General features: G+C 34.8%; 1 protein-coding gene across 1 annotated transcript in view; it reads right to left on the reverse strand.

The window, feature by feature from the left end:
- Positions 1–21990, reverse strand: part of LOC118200424 (uncharacterized) — a 154476-nt gene that overhangs the window by 45537 nt on the left and 86949 nt on the right. The window contains exons 18-21 of the mRNA XM_085827375.1: positions 17280–17425; positions 10812–10926; positions 2912–3039; positions 2683–2724 (exon numbers count right to left, since the gene is read on the reverse strand). Of these exons, the coding sequence (XP_085683501.1) occupies positions 2683–2724; positions 2912–3039; positions 10812–10926; positions 17280–17425 (431 nt within the window). The remainder of the gene's footprint in view (positions 1–2682; positions 2725–2911; positions 3040–10811; positions 10927–17279; positions 17426–21990) is intronic.

Below are 21990 nucleotides of genomic sequence, written 5' to 3' on the forward strand. Positions count from 1 at the left end.
TTATTTTTCATTTTAAATTTCCTTGCATGAACTGCAAAAGTTTAAAAAATAGAAAAAAAAATCATTTAATTATGTATTACACTAACTAATTTGAAGTACTTTGAAAATTATAACGTTCAAGCATAAAAAACAGTTTGCATCAATAAATGAATCCCGTCATGCTTCTCGTAAACAGATATTTATAACCTGAACTATGAGAGTATTTATTTAGTGTGATATCAGTAGTGGCTGTCATTTGACATATATGCATTTTCCATCTCAACGTCCAAGCAAGCGTTTCCCCTTGTGAATCCTTTTTTATTGGACCGAACATGAAAAAATCGCATTTGGGTAAGATTGAACGGAGGACAGGATAGTATATCTCAGTTGATTTCTTAAATTTTTTAATGCTGTCAGCTGTAGCATGTGGCCTTATATTATCCTGAGACAAAATTCATGGTCAGTTGATCTTAATCTTCTTTCTCAAACCATCTAGAATTTTATAAGAGCAAGCAGCACCTACCATCATGACTTTCGGCATCCATTTAAATTAATATACAGTAATGCAAGTAATTAGACTGTATGCATATAACATATATGCAGTAAAAGAATCAGCAAAACGTTTCCGACACTGAGGGGCAGACATTGGTTTCTTAGACGGTAGTGATATCGAATATTTCCATTGTTAGCTCATGTGCTTCGTTTTCGAATCAAAATAATAGCTTTCTTTATATATTACTTAAATCGAATGGCCTAGACATAGTCCATTGCACTGCATCTTCTGTATTCTCAGACTTCCTTGTACCAATAATATACTGTCGTATACTGCAAAACTTCATCTAATATATAATGTGCGAGCATCTGCGAATTCATTTTATAATCCGCATATAATCTGCGAACAGTTTCTGCTGCTTGCATCAACGAGGTTAGAATAGATGCAGTAAGCATGACGTCACAAAAATGAAGCCCAGGAAATGTCAGCAACGTGATGTCACGACTTATCATGGCGGATAAGATTGCGAAACATAACGTTAAGTAAAATGACACTGACTTTAAGAACAAATATTGCGAAGCCTCAGAAAGTGTCTTTAGGCATAATTTGCATAAAATACTACATTACAAAGTCCGTAATCAGGACTTCCATTATCCGGAATGATCTATAATCCGGACCTCAAAGCCATGAACTTTTCGCCTGCGCGCATTGAAAGAAATGTTTAATAAAGTAAACAAATAAATATTAATCTTCTTTTTTTGTAAAATGTGATACCTTTCAGATCATAATTGCTCTTTATTTCATAAATTACGGTTTCATATTTTTAATTGTATAATTTCTGCATGCCATCTTACCAGATTTAAATTTATGATCTATAATCCGGAAAAACCCCTAATCCGGAATCGCCAACGTCCCGATGAGTCCGGATTACGGACTTTGTACTGTATTGAAAATTCCACTGATCTAGGTTTTACAATCTATATGTTTGAGGAAACGTTCTGTAGAATGCCTAGGCATTGTATAGAATGCCGAAAACTGGCCGGCTCAATGCATGAAACAATTAAGCATTTCACACATTGCCTAGGCATTTTATAGAATGCCGAATGACAAACCGGTAAGTAATTTATTATAGTGTACAAAGACCATCTCACTAAGTTTTGTTTTTGTATTTATAATAAGAGTTTTTTAATGGAAGTTTCTCATTATTTCTACAAAATAACATTTGTATTTTTTCACGAATGAATGTCTTTTAAATAATAGCTTATAATGAGCTTTTTTTTATACTTTGCCTAAAGCGGATTTGTCATTCTATAAAATGCCTAGGTATTATATACAATGCCTAGCTAAAGCTTTTATATACTTTATCTTCTCGTATTTCATACATTGCCTAAAAAGTACGGCATTATACAAAGCATTCTATAGAATACCGGGGTTTCATACTTTGCCGTAACATATACATTTGTATTATAGTTACCATTTACACATTTTCATGTTTTTATTAAATTTGAAACAGTTATTTACGATTCCTGTGAATTATTTAGGTATTAAGTAGAAAATCGTTTATATTAAGTATTAAAACTGGACTGGGAGACTTATAAACATTCAATAATAAATAGCTAGCCCGATAAAACACCGATTAGAAGAATGTAAACAAAACCAACCAGAAATCCGCCTATGGCAGCAGCCATGATAAGTCGTGACGTCATACCGTGACGTTTTATGGCTTCATTGTCATTGCTCGAGACATACGGAGAAAGCTGACTCCATTTATTCTCACCTCCTTGGTTTGCATGCATACTTTTGCATGCATAAGAGCTGTGTCAAACAGCTTGGTGACTATCTAGAGAAACCAAGGATGTACTTAGTTAAGTTTCTAAGTTGAATGTATATTCATGAATAAAACAGATGGATAATCACGTGTCCGTAACTTGCGCAATAGAAATCAATAAAAAAAAATCTCCTTATTTATACGTCCACCAAAAACCGCAGATCCAGTTTATTTATTTATTAAACAACCTTTACATTTTGTTGCATCCATTACGTTGTGTTTTCTTAAGGTGCTTACCTAGTATTTCATCTTAAAAAAATCTTTTTATGTGAATTATGTTAAACTGCACAGCAGAAAAAAATGTAGTTTTCACTCTCTGTAATAAATTATTAAATAGGCACTTGAATATTAAAAATGGTAAATAAATATGATGGCAACATACTTATATGAGTGATTTGATTCAAAACGCATTTCTTCCCATCATCTGAAAGAAAAATTAATTTAATCAAATGAGTTTCTAAAACATAAAATATGAATAATAAATAACCTTACGAGTAAATTCACAAACTATAGCAAAGCCGATACTGATTAGCATGTCGATGAACAATTAATTGCAGACAATTAAATTTGTGTAATTATGCAGTTAGCAACAAGCAGAATCAGTAACTTACCCTCTTTTAGAATGTTGTTTTGGCTTATTCCCAGGGGAACGTACAGAAAAGGAAGGGTTAAAAGTGATACGTTAGCTGGACAAAAAGGCCATACAAGTTTTAAGCAGTGCTGCACTTGGGAATGCCCACTGAAAATAAATTTCAAAATTACATTTTCAAAATTATTTAGTTATCTATTTTATGGAAATACTGTAGAGATATTAGGATTTTTTGGAAGCAGGAAAATTAAAAAATGAGCAACGCCTTCGCCGGGAATCGAACCACGGACCTCTGGAATAGCGCCCAGCATGCAGACCACTACACAACGAAGGCACGCTAAAAAGGCGGGAGAAATACCTTATAAGACAAACAAATAAGCAAAATTGTCAGTATTTCTTAGCAAATCGCCTGACATAAAATTCGTTTTTTTTTTTTTTTTTTTTTTTTTTTTTTTTTTTTTTTTCCCCAGTTTGCTCTGAAACTTCCGCTTCTTTCTTTCGTTTTTACTTCCTCGCACGAAGTAAAGAAAGTATTGTAATCGCGAAAAACTTCAACTGAACTATCCATTTGAGCGACGTTTTTGGGTGACATCTGTAGGTACGGACAGAATAAAAGACTCTTTTTCCCAAAACGGATTGTCAAATAGATTCAGAAGAGTTTTTACTGCAATAACACGTAGTTGTGCACCTCCCTTTTTGGCTGAAATCGCCTGCATCAGAAATATAAAAAAAATATATATATATACCAACTCTATTATCCGGTTCGTTGAGCTCATTTTTTTTATAGTTATATGTTGGTAAATTGTGCATTTATTGCTATAAAATCATTGAATTATGTTTTTATATGTTCCGGTTAAAGTTTTTATGCCTTTAATTAATCTGCAAGGAATAGTTGTAGAATTATCAATAATTTAAAAGTTACTAATTCAGAAGTCAAACAACAAAAATCAGCGTTATACCTACAAAATTTTCACAGGACTAGTTTCGATGGTTTTACCGAACCATCATCTTCAGCTGCAAAACCGCAAATGAAATTCCATTTGCGGTTTTGCAGCTGAAGATGTCATTTGCGGTTTTGCAGCTGATTTTTGTTGTTTGACTTCTGAATTAGTATTTATTCGGCGTGTTATTGTGTCTTAATTTAAAAGTTGTTTAAGTGCTACTAAGCTTCAAAAAGCCGCCATTTGTTTAAATTTGAATTTCTCTGTAGAATAGTGATATAAGTCAGTTTGTGAACCAACTTCAGTGTCTTTTTGCCGAGTGTGGCCAAAAGTAAACTTTCAGTTTTGTGCACCGAAAAATCTGTCTTCTTGCCCCCTGGCCGAATTCCTTGTTTTTGCGTAGAAACCCTAATTTTAATTCTAAATTATTTTAAACTGCATTTGTTGTTTTATGTTTTTCTGCATTTTGCAAATTTTAATGAAGACGTTTTGAGGTTTTATGTATTTTTGCCTTGCCGCGAAGTGAGAGCTGAATTATTTGAATGGGAAATATATCTGTAATGAAATTGGAGGAAATAAGTTTAAATGAAATGCAGCAAAAAATGTGTACAGTTTACAATGCCGTAGAAGGAAGTCATGTGGTGTCCGGATCAAGTTTTTCATTTTTTAAGTTAAAAAAAAAATGTAAATTACATATCAAGTAAGGGATTATAGTTAATTACAACTTGATTAGATAGATATTTATTGCAGGCGTATAACTATTCGTGTCGTTATTTCTGCGAGAGGAATTATCGAAGACAGTTGGTTTTTGTCCCGGAGGATACGTGTAATAGGACAGAATGCCAGGCACTTCCAGCCAGATCGTGGCCTTCTCGAAGGCCACGGCCAGATAGACGATTTTACGGTGAGGTATGGTGATCGGACTGAGAAGGGCGGGTTGGTCCTTACGTCAAATCGCAGCTGATACCCACATGGATGCGAGCATGGTGCATCGGCTATGGCGTACATGGTTGGAACAAGGAAATGTGGGAAGAAGGAGGGGTGCATGTGCAGCCAGAGTGACGTCAGCACGCGTGGTTCGACGCATCCGCCGACAAGCTGTGGCGGTCCCACAAGTCACTTGTACCGCAATTTTGCAGCATGTACAAGATACCCTGGATGTTCCCGTGTAGACCAGAACCATTTCCCGTTGATTGGTTGAACGTGGCCTGCACTCACGGCGTCCGTTAGGAAGACTGCCATTGACCCCACAGCATAGACGCCAACGTTTAGAATGGTGCGGGACTGAAGCGATGTGGATGACGGAATGTTGAAACGTTGTATTCTCAGATGAGTCACGCTTCTGTTTATTTAGTGACAGTCGCCGCATACGTGTGTGGCGTCGACGTGGAGACAGATCTAATCCGGCAGTAACTGTGGAACGCCCCACCGCGCTACAACGTGGCATAATGGTTTGGGGCGCTATTGCCTACGATTCCAGGTCATCTCTAGTTCGTATTCAGGGCACTATGACGGCCCAACGATACTTGGATAATATACTGCGGCTGGTGGCAATCCCCTACCTTCAAGGGCTGCCTAATACAATTTTAAAGCAGGATAACGCCCGACCACACAGTGCTCGAATCTGCCAACATGCTCTACAAGGTATACAGATGCTTCTCTGACCACCTTACTCTCCTGACCTGTCACCAATCGAACATGTGTGGGATGTAATTGGACGCCGTTTGCAGATTCTGCCCCTGCCTCGTTCAGAAGACGAACTGTGGCAAATGGTTGAAAGGGAATGGAGAGACATTCCTCAGGACACCATTCGCACTCTTATTGACTCTATGCCTTGACGTGTTTCTTCGTGCATCGCTGTCCGCGGTGGTCCTGCATCCTACTGAGCCGACGCCGTTCTCGCTCTGTATTCTGACTAATTAGTTTGAAATAAAGATCACTTATTGCTGCTTGCTGTCTCTGTCTTTTTTCCAAATTTCATTACTTTCTGACCATTCCTTCTTGGTGTTGTATTTTCAATGTCGAGCAGTGTATATATATATATAAGATAAAAATATCAAAGCGAATCTAAGTTTAATTAACTATAACCTTTTTTATTTTTATTTCGTTTGGGAACTTCATCTCTGTGTGTTAGAAATAGCGCTATAAATGTAAACTGCGTCATTCAAATTAATCATGAGATTTTACGTAACCCTTAATGCAGATGCCTTTCGACCAATCACCAAATTGTAAACCAAAATTAAAAACTGAAACTTTTGACTCCCTCTCTTCTTTCTACGAACTGATGTGTCACTTTTACTTGTGCTTTTCTCTTGGCCAGACGCTTTGCAGCAAGCATGTATGTGCTGCTATTCGCTTCTATGGCAATAATATCAAAATTGTAAATGTTCTGGAAATAAGCACGACTAGAGTGCCAAGTGAATTGTGGCCACCAGTGCGAATTTAAATAAATATGAAATTTAATCTGGAAAAAAATCCTCTCTGAACTAAAGATTGAAAACTCTCAGATTAAATACACACAAAGATAATTTGCATTCCGACAAGGATTACGGAAAGGAGAAGTTATAGTAAACCCTTAAATCATAATAACTAGTTAGTTAACATAAACTAAATTAAAGAACACGAAGTATTCACGAGCGTGCAATTCTTTCCATTGGGAATTATTAATTTCCATACTTTTAGGGTGTTTAATATACCAGTTTGAAAGACTGCATGCTTCAAAACTCTCTCCTTTTTAGCTATATATATAGTATTCATAAATAAATTTTAATTATTTATGATGAAAATAATTATCTCATGCTATTCTTCAGTTACATTAAGGGGACTCATACACCTTAAACCCCTTATGATTTTCGAATATGTGACTGTTGCAAGAATTGGGATATTTTGTTTATTTTAAAAGCAATTACATTCAACTTTTTACAGCTGGCTACATAATATAGCTGCTTCGGAAACAAGTAACCAGAAAGTTTGTGTTGCCACAAATATTTTTGTAATTTAATCCGCTTTGTGACAAAATGTTTCGTCATGTTTCCACCTTGCGCGCACGATATTTTTAAAATGGCTAATAGTACATGAAATTGGATGGAATTCTTTATATGGGCACTATTTTCTAACTGAACCCAAAATCTGATGATTATTTTAATATTAAATAATTTTATGCACGAAAACATTACAGATATTTTTAATGAAATACATTTTATAAAATGAACTCCAAATAAAATAAAAATTTAACATGAAATTCTTCGACTGTTTTTTCTTAAAAATGAATGGACGCTCTAAGCATTCAACTATCTACGCAATCAGCATTTCTATACATCTACATCTCAGTGTTCTTACACCAGTACCTACAAAAGTGTTCTATTATTACATTCTACGGCCAGTTTTAATGATAAAGAAATCTACACGAGTTTGTTATTCTATGTTCACAGTGAATGATGGGATAAGTCCTGTTTCAGAGAAAATTTTAATGAAAGTTTGAGCCGCATTCTTAATCAAATCATTCATGTCGTGTCATCGAACCGCAGTTTTATTACATATATGTATGTAATAAAACTGCTCGACACATGTATGGTTCATTGGAATGTATTAACTGTCCATACATGAATGTATTTATTCATGTATGGACCTGTATATGTATGTATGCATATGCATGCATTTCTAAATCTTGTACCGGTAACAGAAGCGTAGCAAAGGCTTCTGTGATTGGAACTATATGATGAACTATATAAGTCCTGTGATTGTCCTTCTGTGATTGGAACTATATAAGTCCTGCATACAGAATTTCAATGGTCTATGGCTAATAGTTTTTGAGCTGCACGAGATACATACATACATGAAAAAAAAATCCCTTTTGAATCTACGTTAAATTTATTTTACAATCCAATTTGGGACAATTCTTTATTCATCCATGCCTTCAGACGTCATACACAATCGTCTAAAGGGATTCAGGAACTTTCAAAATGAATACTACCGTTGAAATATACCCGAAATTTTCTGTGATTACACTACTTCCTTTACCCCACACAAAGAAGTAAAAAGCCTTATATGAGGAATATAGACAAAGACATCCTGTTTATGACAGTTTAAAGACACTATGTTTTAAATACTATATGTATCATATCAAATAAATTGTTTAACTGTATATTAAATGCTTCAAAACCCAGAGGTTTATTTTTGAAATGTGACGAAAATGTTATAAAGTCTAATAATGTGGTTTAAAGGATAGCCGGAAATTTTAAAATTTGTTATGTTGTTATGATATACTTTAGAGTGTCATAAAACGCATAGTCTATTTTTTGTTAAACTAACAGTTCTCCACTTCATTATATATTCATACGATTTCAATATATATTTGGCTAAAGTATAACTTTGACTTCATATAAAAGGTGTTTATATATTTTATTTATAATTTAAGTTGATTAGCAATAGTCAATAAATGATAATTCAAGTGATAATTAGAAGATTACTAAGCAAACGCCAAGTAGATAAGCTAATTTCTTGCTATTATATAGTATTAATTTTCTCATTTTTATGGTCTACTCATCTATAAAATAAGATTAAAATGTGCAAAGGTTGCATGTTTTCCATACAAAATTTCAAATTCAAGACATCGTTTTTATATTAAAGCCTTAAACGGATGACTTTATTAAAACTTATTGAAGAATTTGTAGCCCAGAAGCAACGAAGACCCACTTTTTACGCATCGTTTATTGTCTATGAGCGAATGCTGTGTCACGAAGCATCCCGAAATCAAAAAATAGATTTCATACAAACAAGCCGTTTTACATGTTACACCAGAAATTAGTATCTGTAGACTTTCTTTGAGAAATAAGCTGCAGCTGAGAAATCTAAAAATCAAAAATAGCAAAGTTAATCCTATATATTATAACATAATCCTATATACTATAACATAAGATTAATATTGTTTGTGTAGGAAGAATATTTTCGAATATATATAAAACCAGAAATTGAGCCAAATTATTTTATATACTATACGATATATCCGTTAATTTTTTGGATGGCATTTTCTCAAAACATTATGCACCAAAAGTTTATAGACTCAACACTGTTACGTGTTTTAGAAAAATAGAAAGGAACACAAACACGAAATAAAAATCTGTTTATTTACATCGCATGCGACTTGCATTCCAGAAAATATTCAACTAAAATAGTAATTTGTATTTTAGGCGAAAAAACAGAGAAGAACATGCGTCTCAAAAGTTTATAAAATATGAATATTTTAGCAACTTATGATCAATTTCAAATTACTTAATACTTTAAAGTCGTCCTATTATTATTCCACAGGACGTCAAAAACACGTTTGTTCATCGAGAGAGCTAAGTTTTGTAATAGCTCTGGCTCCACATTGTACCTTGCAATTTCGATGGCTGCTTTTAAGGCATTTACAGAAGGAAACTGCCTTGCATTCTCGCAAACTCTACCAGACATAATACCCCACTCATTCTAGATCGGGTTAAAATCGAGGATCACTGGTGGCTACTCAAGAACAGATACATTTTCCATGTCTAAGTAATGTTTTGCAGCATTAGAGATATGGATGGGAGCATTATCATGCTGGTATACCCAATTCTGTTCTCCAGTGTTTTCTGCAAATGGCATAAGATGGTCTCTTAGCGTTTCTATGTATTTACAGCATCTTGCCGACCATTTACAAAGATGAAACCCATTTGCCGTTGAAACCGTAAGCTGTTCCTATTAAAATAGCTCCGAGGCTGTTTTCGTAAGTCATGAAAATAATATGAATATCCGTCAGGAACATCTAGACTCCATTTTGTTTTCATCACTGAAAATTACAGAGATCCATTTGTCACCAAATGCCATCTGGTTATAGGTCCTTTGCAATCTCATTCGTTTGTGAAGCTTTGAGAACGGTTGAATCATATAACCAGATTCATTGATTCGCTTAAGAACAGTACTTTGGGATGTTTGTAATCCACAAGCCCTTGTAATTTGGTGAGCTAGCTTTTTGTCTGTGGAAACCATTCTTTGTATTCGCTTATCGCTGGGACTGTCCATCACTCGGAATCTTCCTGAATGTGGTTTTGGCCGATGTGGCGTCTCACGAGACGTTACATTAGATAAATCATGCTTACAGATAAGATTCAAAAATTAATTTAACAGATCTACAGTGCAGAATCCTATTAAGTTCAGCAACAGAAAGCTGCGTAGCTTTAGGCATACTTAAATGCAGTTCAAATGATCTTTTTCCTTTTTTAAATTGGAGGTACTAATGAGGCCATTATCATATAAAAGGCTCAAGCTCCTCATCATGACTGTTGCTAACCAATTCACATAAAATATTTTGCCTATAAACTTTCGGGACACACATGTTTTCTATCTTTATTTTTTCTAAACTACAAATTGATATTTTTGTTAAATAGTATTTACTCAAATGCAAGGCACATGTGTTGTTTTAAATAAAAATTTTACTTGGATAATTTTATATAATTCTGTTTTTCTTAAACATGTAATTCACTTGAGTCTATAAACTTTTGGGACAAAGTGTAGTACTATTTTAGAGCACCTATTGCTTTCTTTTGAAACCTCTATTCGGGAATTTAATAATTATTCTGCATAATTAATATATTTTTGTTTAAAGCTTCTAATCAGGTGAACAGGTGAATGCATGGCTGGACACCTGGACGGCGTTTTATGACAAATATCGTCCGGTACCCGAAACTGTCTAGTTGAGCACAACCCTCCCGGCGTCCAAAAAGGGGCGCATCGGGGGAGATCTTACAAAGACTAATTTAAAAAACTCCATTGGCTCTTTAATCATTTAGAAGGTCTTATTAACATGTCATTCACTGTGAATACAGTGTAATGATTAATACATAATTACAAAATTTTAATTTATCAAGAATTTTAATAATTTAGTAATTAAGAAATATTTTGAAAATATATGCATTTTTTTGTGTGTGTTTGTGCTTTGTCGTAACTTTAATTCAACGAACTTACCTCTTCGAGATAGTCTGATTGTTATTGAAAGGAAATATCAGTTTATCGTAGATAATGCCTGAGCATTTGTCCAAAGATGGAATTTCTTCACCATAGCAGACACTTGAAGTTGAACCTAAAATCCCAAATAAAACTATTTAGTAAATTAACTGATGATGTTAAAAGTATTAAATCTTAAGGTAGTAAAATATCAAACGCATAAAATATAATAAAGAAATATTTGACGATTAAGTCTCAAGAAGAAAGATTGTGGAAAGAATTGCAATGGCGATTACATGGAACCTTAGGTATTAATGCTAATTTTACCTCAATTTTAAATAACCAAGTTAGGACTTAGGGAGGTTAATTAAATAAATGAATATAACATAGACATTGTATAAGACAGAAGAAATGAGATTGGATTAAAATATCTGTGTAATTTAAAAGGAAAGTATTTAAATATAAAATATGATTTAAAATTATTTATGTAATCTTTAATTAGCTCGCCTATCGAAACATAATACTAAGAATATTTTGTAGATGAATATTTATTTTATTATTGGTTTTTATAAAAGACTTAAACACTAAATAATTCATGTGCTTGTTATTGAGAAACGAGTACTGCATTGCTAAATCGTCTTCTGATTTAACACTAATTATCACGAATTAAGTTATCATTAAGGTTATTCCAAATGCAAGCCATTGGTTTCTAATCATCAGGAACCTCGGCAAATCTAGATTATTTTGGGTTATTTTTCATCATATTACGGTTTTTGACAGATGTCTTGTAAACGTTATTCAATTGGGAATCAATTATTAATTTGATTTAGTGACCCTTAATGTAGGCTATTTTTCTCTGGTATCTTAGTGAATTGGAAATCAATAGTATAATGTACATTATAAAGTATTATAGAGTAGCAAGATACTCATTATACAGGATCCTGCTATTCTGCTTTAAGTACCTTTGCTATGAGTACTTTGCATTAAGATTTTCTATAAAGCTAAAAATTAAATTTTTTATTATTATTTAACCTGAATATTTTTATTATTTTGTCTAGGTAATTTGACTCTCATTACCTAGACATAAATGCTACAGATAAAAATAAAATTATATTTTTATGTAAAAGGAAAAATCAAACAGTTTTTGGACTGTGCTGTGTAATAATATGTATTACCCAGTATTACACAGCACAGTCCAAAAATACATTTACACGTCAAAAACTACGATAAGCACGTCGAAACAATCAGCAACGCAGCCTAGCCTGCGTTGCTGATTGTTTTAATGTGCTTATCGTAGTATATCGTAGTGCTTATCGTATCGTAGTTTCAACGCGCTTATCGTAATGGTGACAGCTTCACACCAAAGCACTAAAGTACAGCTCCCGACTCGGTCGATCGCTCTCAAGATAATATCTGAAATGAAGATTTTCTACTACTCTCTGAACTCAAGATACACTACTCCACTTATACAGGCAAAGTATAAGTTTAATCTTCCTTCGAGAATATTCCCAGGAAAACCGCTAAGAGTGCATTCTGGAATGTTCCCGCTCCGTCTATGATATATCGACAATACCAGATAGGCGATTTTGCGCCAAATCTGGCAACCTGTCTTTCCCTACCACTTTCTAGCAACCCTAATTACGCAGTTGGGCATATCGCAACAATATCAATCATTAGCTTTGAAGACAACTGAAAGTTAAAGGCAATAATCAGGTAAATCAGCTTACTTGATTTTTAGGATTGATTTACACGCATAGTAAATAAAATAAACTTCCTTGCATGCAATAATTTTAGGGTTCTTTCGCACTGATACCCAACAGAAGTTCAGAAATGCGTACTCATTCATTCTCACAGTAACATGATTACCTTATAGAAATGGGATCTCCTTGCGCCTCGATTGCTGCTATTTTTAGTCGCAAGGACGTTGCATTGTAAAGCAAGACCCTAGATTTTCATTAGAAATTGGCTAAATGATTTTACAAATTATTTCGATTGTGATGAGCACGTAAGGTGTATTAACAGATAATGGCACCTGAAAAGCATCCATTATGAAAGAAAGCAAAAATCAAATCTATTTAACATGCTCAACAGTCTTCCGTTCGCTCTCTAATAAGATAACGAGATTTCACTGGAAAAGAAGCTCCACGTGCTTACGGTTTTGTAATAGATTGAATGCACACAGAGCCGATGATATCTCGATAACATTTGTTTTACCAAAGGGAACTCTTTACAATTCTGGAGCTTTCTACAGAAATATTCGTATAGCTGTTTTCAGTATCACAGAGCACAACCAGTACTTGTATTTTAAACTATTAAGTACGTTAAACACAACGTAATGCGAAGCGCATTTAAGAGGGGAAGCTCTCATGGATATCTCAATAGCTCGAGATCAGCTTTGAACTAGAAACAGAGAAAGTGATGCCCTCTTCGGTCTTATACAACTTTCCCTCGGACGCCGAGAAATCCCCTGTACCCTCCACCTCTCGAAATTACTGAAATTACGGTTACAGTTGTAAATCTAGATTAATTACATTTATTCAATGACAATAACAATTAAGTTATGCATGGATCGGACCAAAACATCATCAAATGGTCACCGTTTGTCGACTTTTTGGCGACAGCGGTCTGATCCATGTATATTGGCCAAATTTGGCGACAAAAATTAGTCACCAAAACCATTGCTAGCTTGGCGATACCTCGCCAATTTAGCGAAATAGTAGTTCCTCCATGTTAACGCTTCGAGCGTTACGAGCTTAGCTCTGAAATTTCAAAGTTCCTCAAAATGTCACGAATAAATGTTATTTTCTTGATTATTATTGAAAAACGACTCTCTCACTTTGTGCCCTGATTACTTTTTTTCTAATATACATCCAGCCCGAAATCGGATACATTAAAATTAAAAGCTAGCAAAAAGTTTCATGTGTAAGGAGTGCGAAAACCACTTTTCTATGCGGAATTTTCCGTCCATAATGCAATTTCCTAGCAGAGCTTCGTCTTTTTCGAAGATTTCATATTAGATTATACAAGAAATACTACAATTTCACATATAATTTCCACTAAGGGTTTCTGAATGTATATATATATATATATATATATATATATTTTTAGCAGAAGTAGAAATTACTAAAAATCAATAAAAGAATGATAATAAAATGCGGAGCGAATGTCAGCAAGGGAATTTTGAAAACTTGTAATGCAGATTCCTTAACAGTATTTGCTGATCTGATTAACATTCCTCTACTTTTATGGCAAAAGCCCAGTGTTCTAGCTGCAAAGGAAAAAGACGTTCCAGATAATTTTAATATGTTTTCGATGGGATAAAAAAATTTGCTGTCATATCTAGCAAATTCTGCAGCGATAGGAAACGATTTCACAGATAAATCACAGATAGTCGATTTCGCGCCAAATCTGGCAACCTGTCTTTCCCTACCACTTTCTGGCAACCCTAATTACGCAGTTGGGCATTTCGCAACAATATCAATCATTAGCTTTGAAGACAACTGAAAGTTAAAGGCAATAATCAGGTAAATCAGCTTACTTGATTTTTGGGATTGATTTAAACGCATAGTAAATAAAATAAACTTCCTTGCATGCAATAATTTTAGGGTTCTTTCGCACTGATACCCAACAGAAGTTCAGAAATGCGTACTCATTCATTCTCATGATTACCTTATAAAAACGGGATCTCCTTGCGCCTCGATTACTGCTATTTTTAGTCGCAAGGACGTTGCATTGTAAAGCAAGACCCTAGTTAGCTCCTGTTAGCAGAGAGGATTCCAACTAGTGTTGATGTATGTAACAATTTGAAAAGATTAAAACAATTGTGGAAAAGATTTAGTTAATACTTAAATCTATGTTTCGTACATAAACAAATAAATTCTGTGTATATAAAATATGATGATTTTTCAACTTGTAAGATTTGAAGACTTCCTTTTACCTCATTTGTGTTTTTCATAGCTGCAAAAACCCGAGAAGTATTTCCTTATTCAGAAGTCAAACAACAACAATCAGTGTTATATTTTCAAATTTTCACAGGACTAGTTTCGATGGTTTTACCGAACCACCATCCTCAGCGCTTTTGCAGCTGAGGATGGTGGTTCGATAAAACCATCGAAACTAGTCCTGGGAAAATTTGAAAATATAACACTGATTTTTGTTGTTTGACTTCTGAATTAGTATTTGTTCGGCGTGTTATTGTGTCTTAAGTATTTCCTTATTTGAATTTCCTTATGAAGCTAATTCATGTTTCTAATTTTATGGAAAAAGGAGCTGAGAAAATAATTATGTTCAGTATTACAAAATTCATTGTTTTTAAATACAGTTCTCCCTGAAAAGTGCTTAATTGTCTTCAGAGTTTACAAAAGTGATTCCAAAATTTCGACTTCATTTGTTTGAAATACACATTTTCGAATTACCTAATTATTGATTACCTCTCCTGGACTTTTAAGTATATAGGAATCAATTAATTAACTAATTACTTATAAAACAGTAAAAATGTAATAATATAAAAATTTCTTTTATTAGGAATCTTTGGAATCAATAAATGAATAACATGATTTATAGCACGAAAATACACTCATGTCCATAAATTAAGGATAATGCAAAATCGGGCAAAGGAAGAGTTAGAAGCAAAACAAATTTGACTTATTTGTAAAGCTTATTCATTAAGCAAAGGGTAAAGAGCAAAAAAAGATGCTATATGTTTGATATTATTAAAAAAAATTAGCGATTTTTTCTCCCTGGAGCAAATTACAAAAAAAAAAAAAAAAAAAAAAAAAAACCCATTTACAAAAAAACCAATATTACATGATTGGTATGATTGTTAATACATTGTATGTCTCCCAGACGATGCAATATAGTCCGTACAACGCCTAGGCATGCTGAGTATCAAATTATCGATCTGATCATGGGGGATATTACACCACTCAAAAAGCAATGCTCTCTGAAGTTCCGGTAGGCATGTAGGAGGAGGTTGACGGGCTGCAGCTCGTCGGCCAAGCATGTCCCACACGTTCTCTACTGGATTCAAGTCCGGTGAGAATGCTGGCCAGTGCATACGGGTGACATCCTCCGATTGAAGGCATTCGCTTACGATGTTTGCACGGTGAAGACGGGCGTTGTCATCCATAAACACAAATTGTGCGCCCATGGCGCCCCGAAACAAACGTACGTGTTGTTCCAGAATGACGTCCCGAGAGATTTGCCTTGTCATGGTTCCAATTTGAACATGCAGGTCAGTTCTGGAACCCAGAATAATTCCACCCCAAACGAGCACTCCTGCACCACCGTAACGGTGTCGTTGAATGACGTTTTCTTGGTGGTAACGGGTACCTGGAGCTCTCCAAATGAAAGTCCGGCGAGAATCAGACTGCAAGCTAAACCCGGACTCATCGGAAAACATCACACAAGCCCACTGTTGCGGTGTCCACAATGCACGCTCTCTACTCCAGGCTAACCGCAGGCGACAGTGAGTTGCAGTAAGTGGAACGCATCTGACAGGTCTACGAGCATGTACACCAATCTGCCCTAAGCGTCTGTACACGGTCTGCCTTGAAATTGTCGTACCAGTGGCTGAAGAGATCTGACGAGACAGGTCTGAGGCTGTGCTTCGCCTGTTTCTTTTGGCAGTAACTGCCAAATACCGGTCTTCATTCGGCGTTGTAACTCTGGGGCGACCTGTGCTGTAACGTCTACTCACATTACCATCATCTTGGAATGGTTGTGAAAGCCTGGAGATGACACTCTGGGCAATTCCAAGTTCGTCTGATACTTCCAGTTGGATACGCCCACATTACAGACGGCCGATAATTCTACCACGTAAAAAATCATCCAAATGCGTCCTTTATGTCATAGCTATTCGGTTATTGCATTGAAATTCTTATAAAGCGCCTGCGAACAATTTTACATCTTTGTCTGTATTCCTTATATATCACTCTCTTACACTCTCGTCATTGTGACGTACCATCGGTGTCATCTGGTTACTTCCTGAAATTTGAATATTATTCTCGAAGATGTGTGTAGTGATTTTACAGGTGATATATTTATTTTAGAGTTCGATTTTTGCGTGACTCCCAATTATCCTTAATTTATGGACATGAGTGTAGATCAAATTTATCACAAGGCTTTGAATCTACTAGCTAACATGCAATAAAAAATTTTTTTTGTAGCTCTTCCTTCCATTAGGGTTTAGCCATAACTAAGGCAGCATAGACCTAATGTGTATTGGTTGATAAAACGTTGGCTTGTAAACACTGACCAAAAACAACGTTGGCAGAATATTTGGCAATGAAGATTATGAAGTTGAAACATGTTTCTCATTTATGAAAGGCATAAAAACTATGTAAGCAGTATGCAGTTTAAATGCCCATAACACACGTACGTTTCTGCAGTTCATATAAAAGTGAGAAGCGGAAAGAAAGAACTAATTTAAACAATATCTGTTACGAAGTATTTGACAAAAGTGTATACTTGAACCTAGAATATACTTACAATAATCTTCTTTCATTTTTTGATGACTGTTCCATGCTCTGCTTAGGACAGAAAGAAATACTTCAGTCTGATTTTTATCTGATATTATACAAGGTAGTTTATTTAATTTTTCCTCCATTAAGCATAAACTCATTGCCTTCCAGGAGCTGCAAGAAAAAAATCAAAATATTGAAATCATACTCATCAAAATATTCCAGCATAACACATCTATAGCTACATTCAATCGTTTTAGCATTTAATACAGCACTGCCTTAGAGCTTTACTGTAGAGAGTACTCTACACTGTAGAGACATTTGGTTATTTTGATGCTGGAGACGTAAAAAATGAGCAATGTCCTTGCCGGGACTTGAACCTGCACCTCTCGAATACGCGCCGAGTGTGCTATCGTTACACCACGAAGGCATGCATAAAGGAGGGAGAAAATAATTAAAAATATCATAGCTATACAAAAGTCTGTGTAAATACTTATTATTCATAGCAATTATTACACAAATTCTTTCAAGCAAATTCCTAAGTCACGCATTGCAACTTAGGAATTTGCTTGAAATTTACAATCTTGCAAATAATCATCTAAATTATATATTTCATAACGAAATATAAAAAAAATGCTAACTTAGGCTAAGTTTGCAGTTTACAGCTGCATTAATAATCATTAAATATAATGCATTTTGTTATAAAAAATCTGATATGGACACCACATGACATCTTTGTACGGTCTATTAAATTATACACCTTTTTTGCTGCACTTCATTTAAATTTGTTCCTCGAATAATTCTAATTTAATCAACCGATCCCTCCAGGCAAGTTGAAAACAACATTAAGGGGGCTCATACACCTTAAACCCCTTAACACCCTTCGAATATGTGACCGTTGCAAGAATTGGGATATTTTATTTATTTTAAAATCAATTACTTCCAACTTTTTACAGCTGACTGCATAATATAGCTGCTTTGGAAACTAGTAACCAGAAAGTTTGTGTTGCCACCAATATTTTTGTAATTTAATTCGCTTTGAGACAAAATTTTTCGTCACGTTTCCACCTTGCGCGCACGATATCTTAAAAATGGCTAATGGTACGTACTTGAAATTTTATGGAATTCTTTATATGAGCCCTATTTTTTAACTGAACCAAAAATCGAACGAATATTTTAATATTAAAAAATTTTATAGACGAAAATATTACAGATTTTTTTAATAAAATACATTTTATAAACTCGACTCCAAATAAAATAAAAATATAACATGGAATTCGTAGAATGTTTGGTTCACAGTAGTTTTCAAATGTTATAAAAGCTATATATTAAATATGGAATTAAATTATGCAACAGAATGTTTTAAACTGCGCGCACAAGGTGGTAACATGACGAAATATTTTGTCAAAAAGCGGATTAAATTATAAAAATATTTTTGGCAACATAAACTTTCTGATCACTATTTCAGAAAGCAGCTATGTTATGTAGTCAGTTGTAAAAAGTTGGAAGTAATTGCTTTTAAATTAAATAAGGTATCCCGATTCTTGCAACAGTCACATATTCGAAGATCTTATGGGTTTTAAGGTGTACGAGTCCCCTTAAAAAATGCAAGTTATGAAATTAAATATCCCTCTCACAAGTAAACCTTCTCTCCTTTGATAACGGTTTTCAGAAAACCCATATATTTTCTGAAAGCTTATATCACAAATAGAAAAACTGGGAAATCTTAGGGGCAGAGGGACAAGCCTTTAGGAGCTATAGAACCCACAAAGTATCATTGAAGTGTGAATAGATGGATATATTTCTGTAATGACGTCCCTATTTCTTGTATGTTCATGCATTGTCTGCTTCCTACAAAAGGAACTGGTACCTGAAGGATTTACGGAAAAGATCCAACCTCTGGATGTTCATTTTTTTCGGGCACTACAAATGTTTTGTTCGTTACATAACGGACACGATCATTACCAAGACAGCAAGAGAGCATTTGACATCGCGATTGTTTTCTGGCCCTGCAGTCCTTTTCGCTATGTCAATTCCTCGTTTTAAGAACTTGATTAAGTATGCTTTTTATAAGGGCAGATACTTGAACGACGAACCTGGAATGTGGATTGCGCCGATGGATAACTGCTTCGATTCATTGATAAATGATGAGTATGCAAAGTGTCAGGCTATCGCTTTTGTAAAATGTGGCCATCTTGAACTGTCTTTCTGCCAGTCTTACTGTTTATTTGATGAACTGCACATTGATTGTCTCTTGTAATAGATTTTGTTTGAAGTTAATAACAAGTCAAATTTTCAACATTCCAACGCATAATGTTTCTTTTTAACGAGTTGTTTCGTCCTTTATATTGAGATCTCCACCTTCTTATCATATTATTACTTCATATAAATACGTGAAACGAGCATTTTAGCGACTTTTGATGTCATAGTTCCAACACGTTTCTGATACTTTGTGGACCCTATAGCCCGTAAACGCTTGTCCCTCTGCCCTTAAGATTTCACAGTTTCTATACTTGTGACATAAGCTTTCAGAATCAAACGAGAGAAGGTTTACCTGTCAGTTTTTGTCGAACGGAAGTCAAATTTTTTATAATTTTATTTTTTCCTAACAAGTATCAAACTTTCCAAAACAGCACAGGAACCAGAACACTGCATTAAAGGCTAGAATTTGTTATTTGTCGAAAACTGTTTTTTTTTTAAATTAGACTTTGCCAAAATACTAATATTTTTGTCATTTAAAACATACATTAAATCACATCATTTCTGTAATGGAAACTCTTGAGAACTATTGACAACTACTGGAAAATAAAGGCCGCGTAAGGGTGTGGATGTATAGGATATATATATATGTAATAATAAAATTCCATAATCAAGAATACACTTAAAATTCTAACTGTATGTTCTTTTCATTTTTAATGGCGACGTTCTCTTATTTGAAAGTACGTGGAATTAAATCCACAGCCCCGTAGTCCAGTTGTTTTTCCCGCCTTTTCTACAGGTACAGTTATAGAATGTTCTGGAAATATTTAAAGCCAACTGAATTGGCTGACGAGGCTGACGTCATTTCTTTGAAGCTACGCCTTTCCAGAGGCTATAAAAGGACTCGCAAAGGAATATCGGGGGCTTTTCTTTAATGTAACGATGCAGTAAACTTCATACAAAAAGTTATTAGTAATTCTTTTTATTTACTCTGGATATCTGATTTTCTAACTGCTATTTTTCCTGAATAATAATAAATGGATCCTGTTTTTTAAACTTATCGTCTGATAATTTAAGCTACGACTACATTTATGATTCTTCATAAATCTATTTATTCCGGACAAAAGCTGGTACATCACATATATATATGAAATAATAAGAGCACAAGGAAATGCCGGAGCAGTGTCGATGGTTGCTTAGCTCCACATTGAAGAAGAATTTTGATTGCGTAGTATGCTAATAATGTTAACTTGGTAATATCTAAAGAACTTGGCAGTCGAGGCAGTTTTAATTCCATTTTATTTGCAATTGATATTTGTACCCACAATCACTTAGCACTCTACTCGTGCCTTTCCACAGAAGATTTACATTTTTGCTATTGTTGACATAGACACCAAGCCAGCGAAATTACATCTTAGCACAGTAGAGAGCAAAGCTGAAGTGCGTAGTTATGCAAGATGGAAGCACGCAAAGAGAAAAGTTTTGGTTTGCAATTTGGTGATTGGTGAAGAGGCATCTGCATTAAGGGCTATATAAGATCGCATGATTAATTTGAATGACGCAGTTTAGACTTAAGCGCTATTTTTAGGACAGATAGATGAGGTTTCCAAACGAAATAGAAAATAAAAGTGATTATAGTGAATTAAATTTAGAAGTTTGCTTTCATATTTTTAATCTTACAAATATAGATACAAGTTTGGCACTACCGATTGCAATAAAAAAGAGAGATGCATAACTAGCTGTTACACCAGTCCCATATACAAAATTTTAACGCTAATCGCTTTTGAATTATGCGAGATACATACAGTGAATGGACAAAAATATGGAAACACCTTGTGAAATGCATGTTTGAAAAGAAAGATTGATTTTAGTGAAATATGTAGGTGGCGCTGGCGTTTATGACCACTGACACCACCTATACAACTTCGTAAATGTGCTAAATAGTTCAGTTGTCGTCGGAGTACTGTTATGTGAGGTTGTCATTGCATTATGTCAGAGTGAACAGACTTGGAACGTGGGCAAATTGTTGGAGCACGTATGGTAGGTGCTACCGTAAGCAAGGTAGCCGAGGTGTTTAGTGTTTCAAGAGGTACTGTATCGAAGATTTATTCCGCATATTTGAAAAGCGGAAAAACATCATCTGCTAAATCACAGCTTGGACGAAAGTGTGTCCTGAGTGATCGTGACAGACGATCATTAAGGGCAATTGTGACGAAAAATAAGAAGACCACAGCTGCAAAAGTTACTGCTGAAATGAATGTTGTGTTACCGAACCCTGTGAGTACCAAAACAATTAGAAGGGAGCTTCATAAACAGGGAATTGCTGGCCGTGCTGCAATGGAGAAGCCACTCATCAGTGATGCTAATGCCCGTAACAGGAAAAGGGGGTGTTTAAGTCATAAAGCCTGGACTATGGAGCAGTGGAAGCGAGTAATATGGTCTGACGAGTCTTCTTTCAGATTGTTTCCCACTTCTGGCCGAGTTTACGTTTGGAGAACGCCATCTGAAGCCTATAATACAGACTGCTTGTTGCCAAGAAT

This window comes from Stegodyphus dumicola, chromosome 12 (assembly GCF_044657685.1).
Source record: "Stegodyphus dumicola isolate Sdum_Otavi_A_Nest chromosome 12, ASM4465768v1".
Taxonomy (NCBI): Eukaryota; Metazoa; Arthropoda; class Arachnida; order Araneae; family Eresidae; genus Stegodyphus; species Stegodyphus dumicola.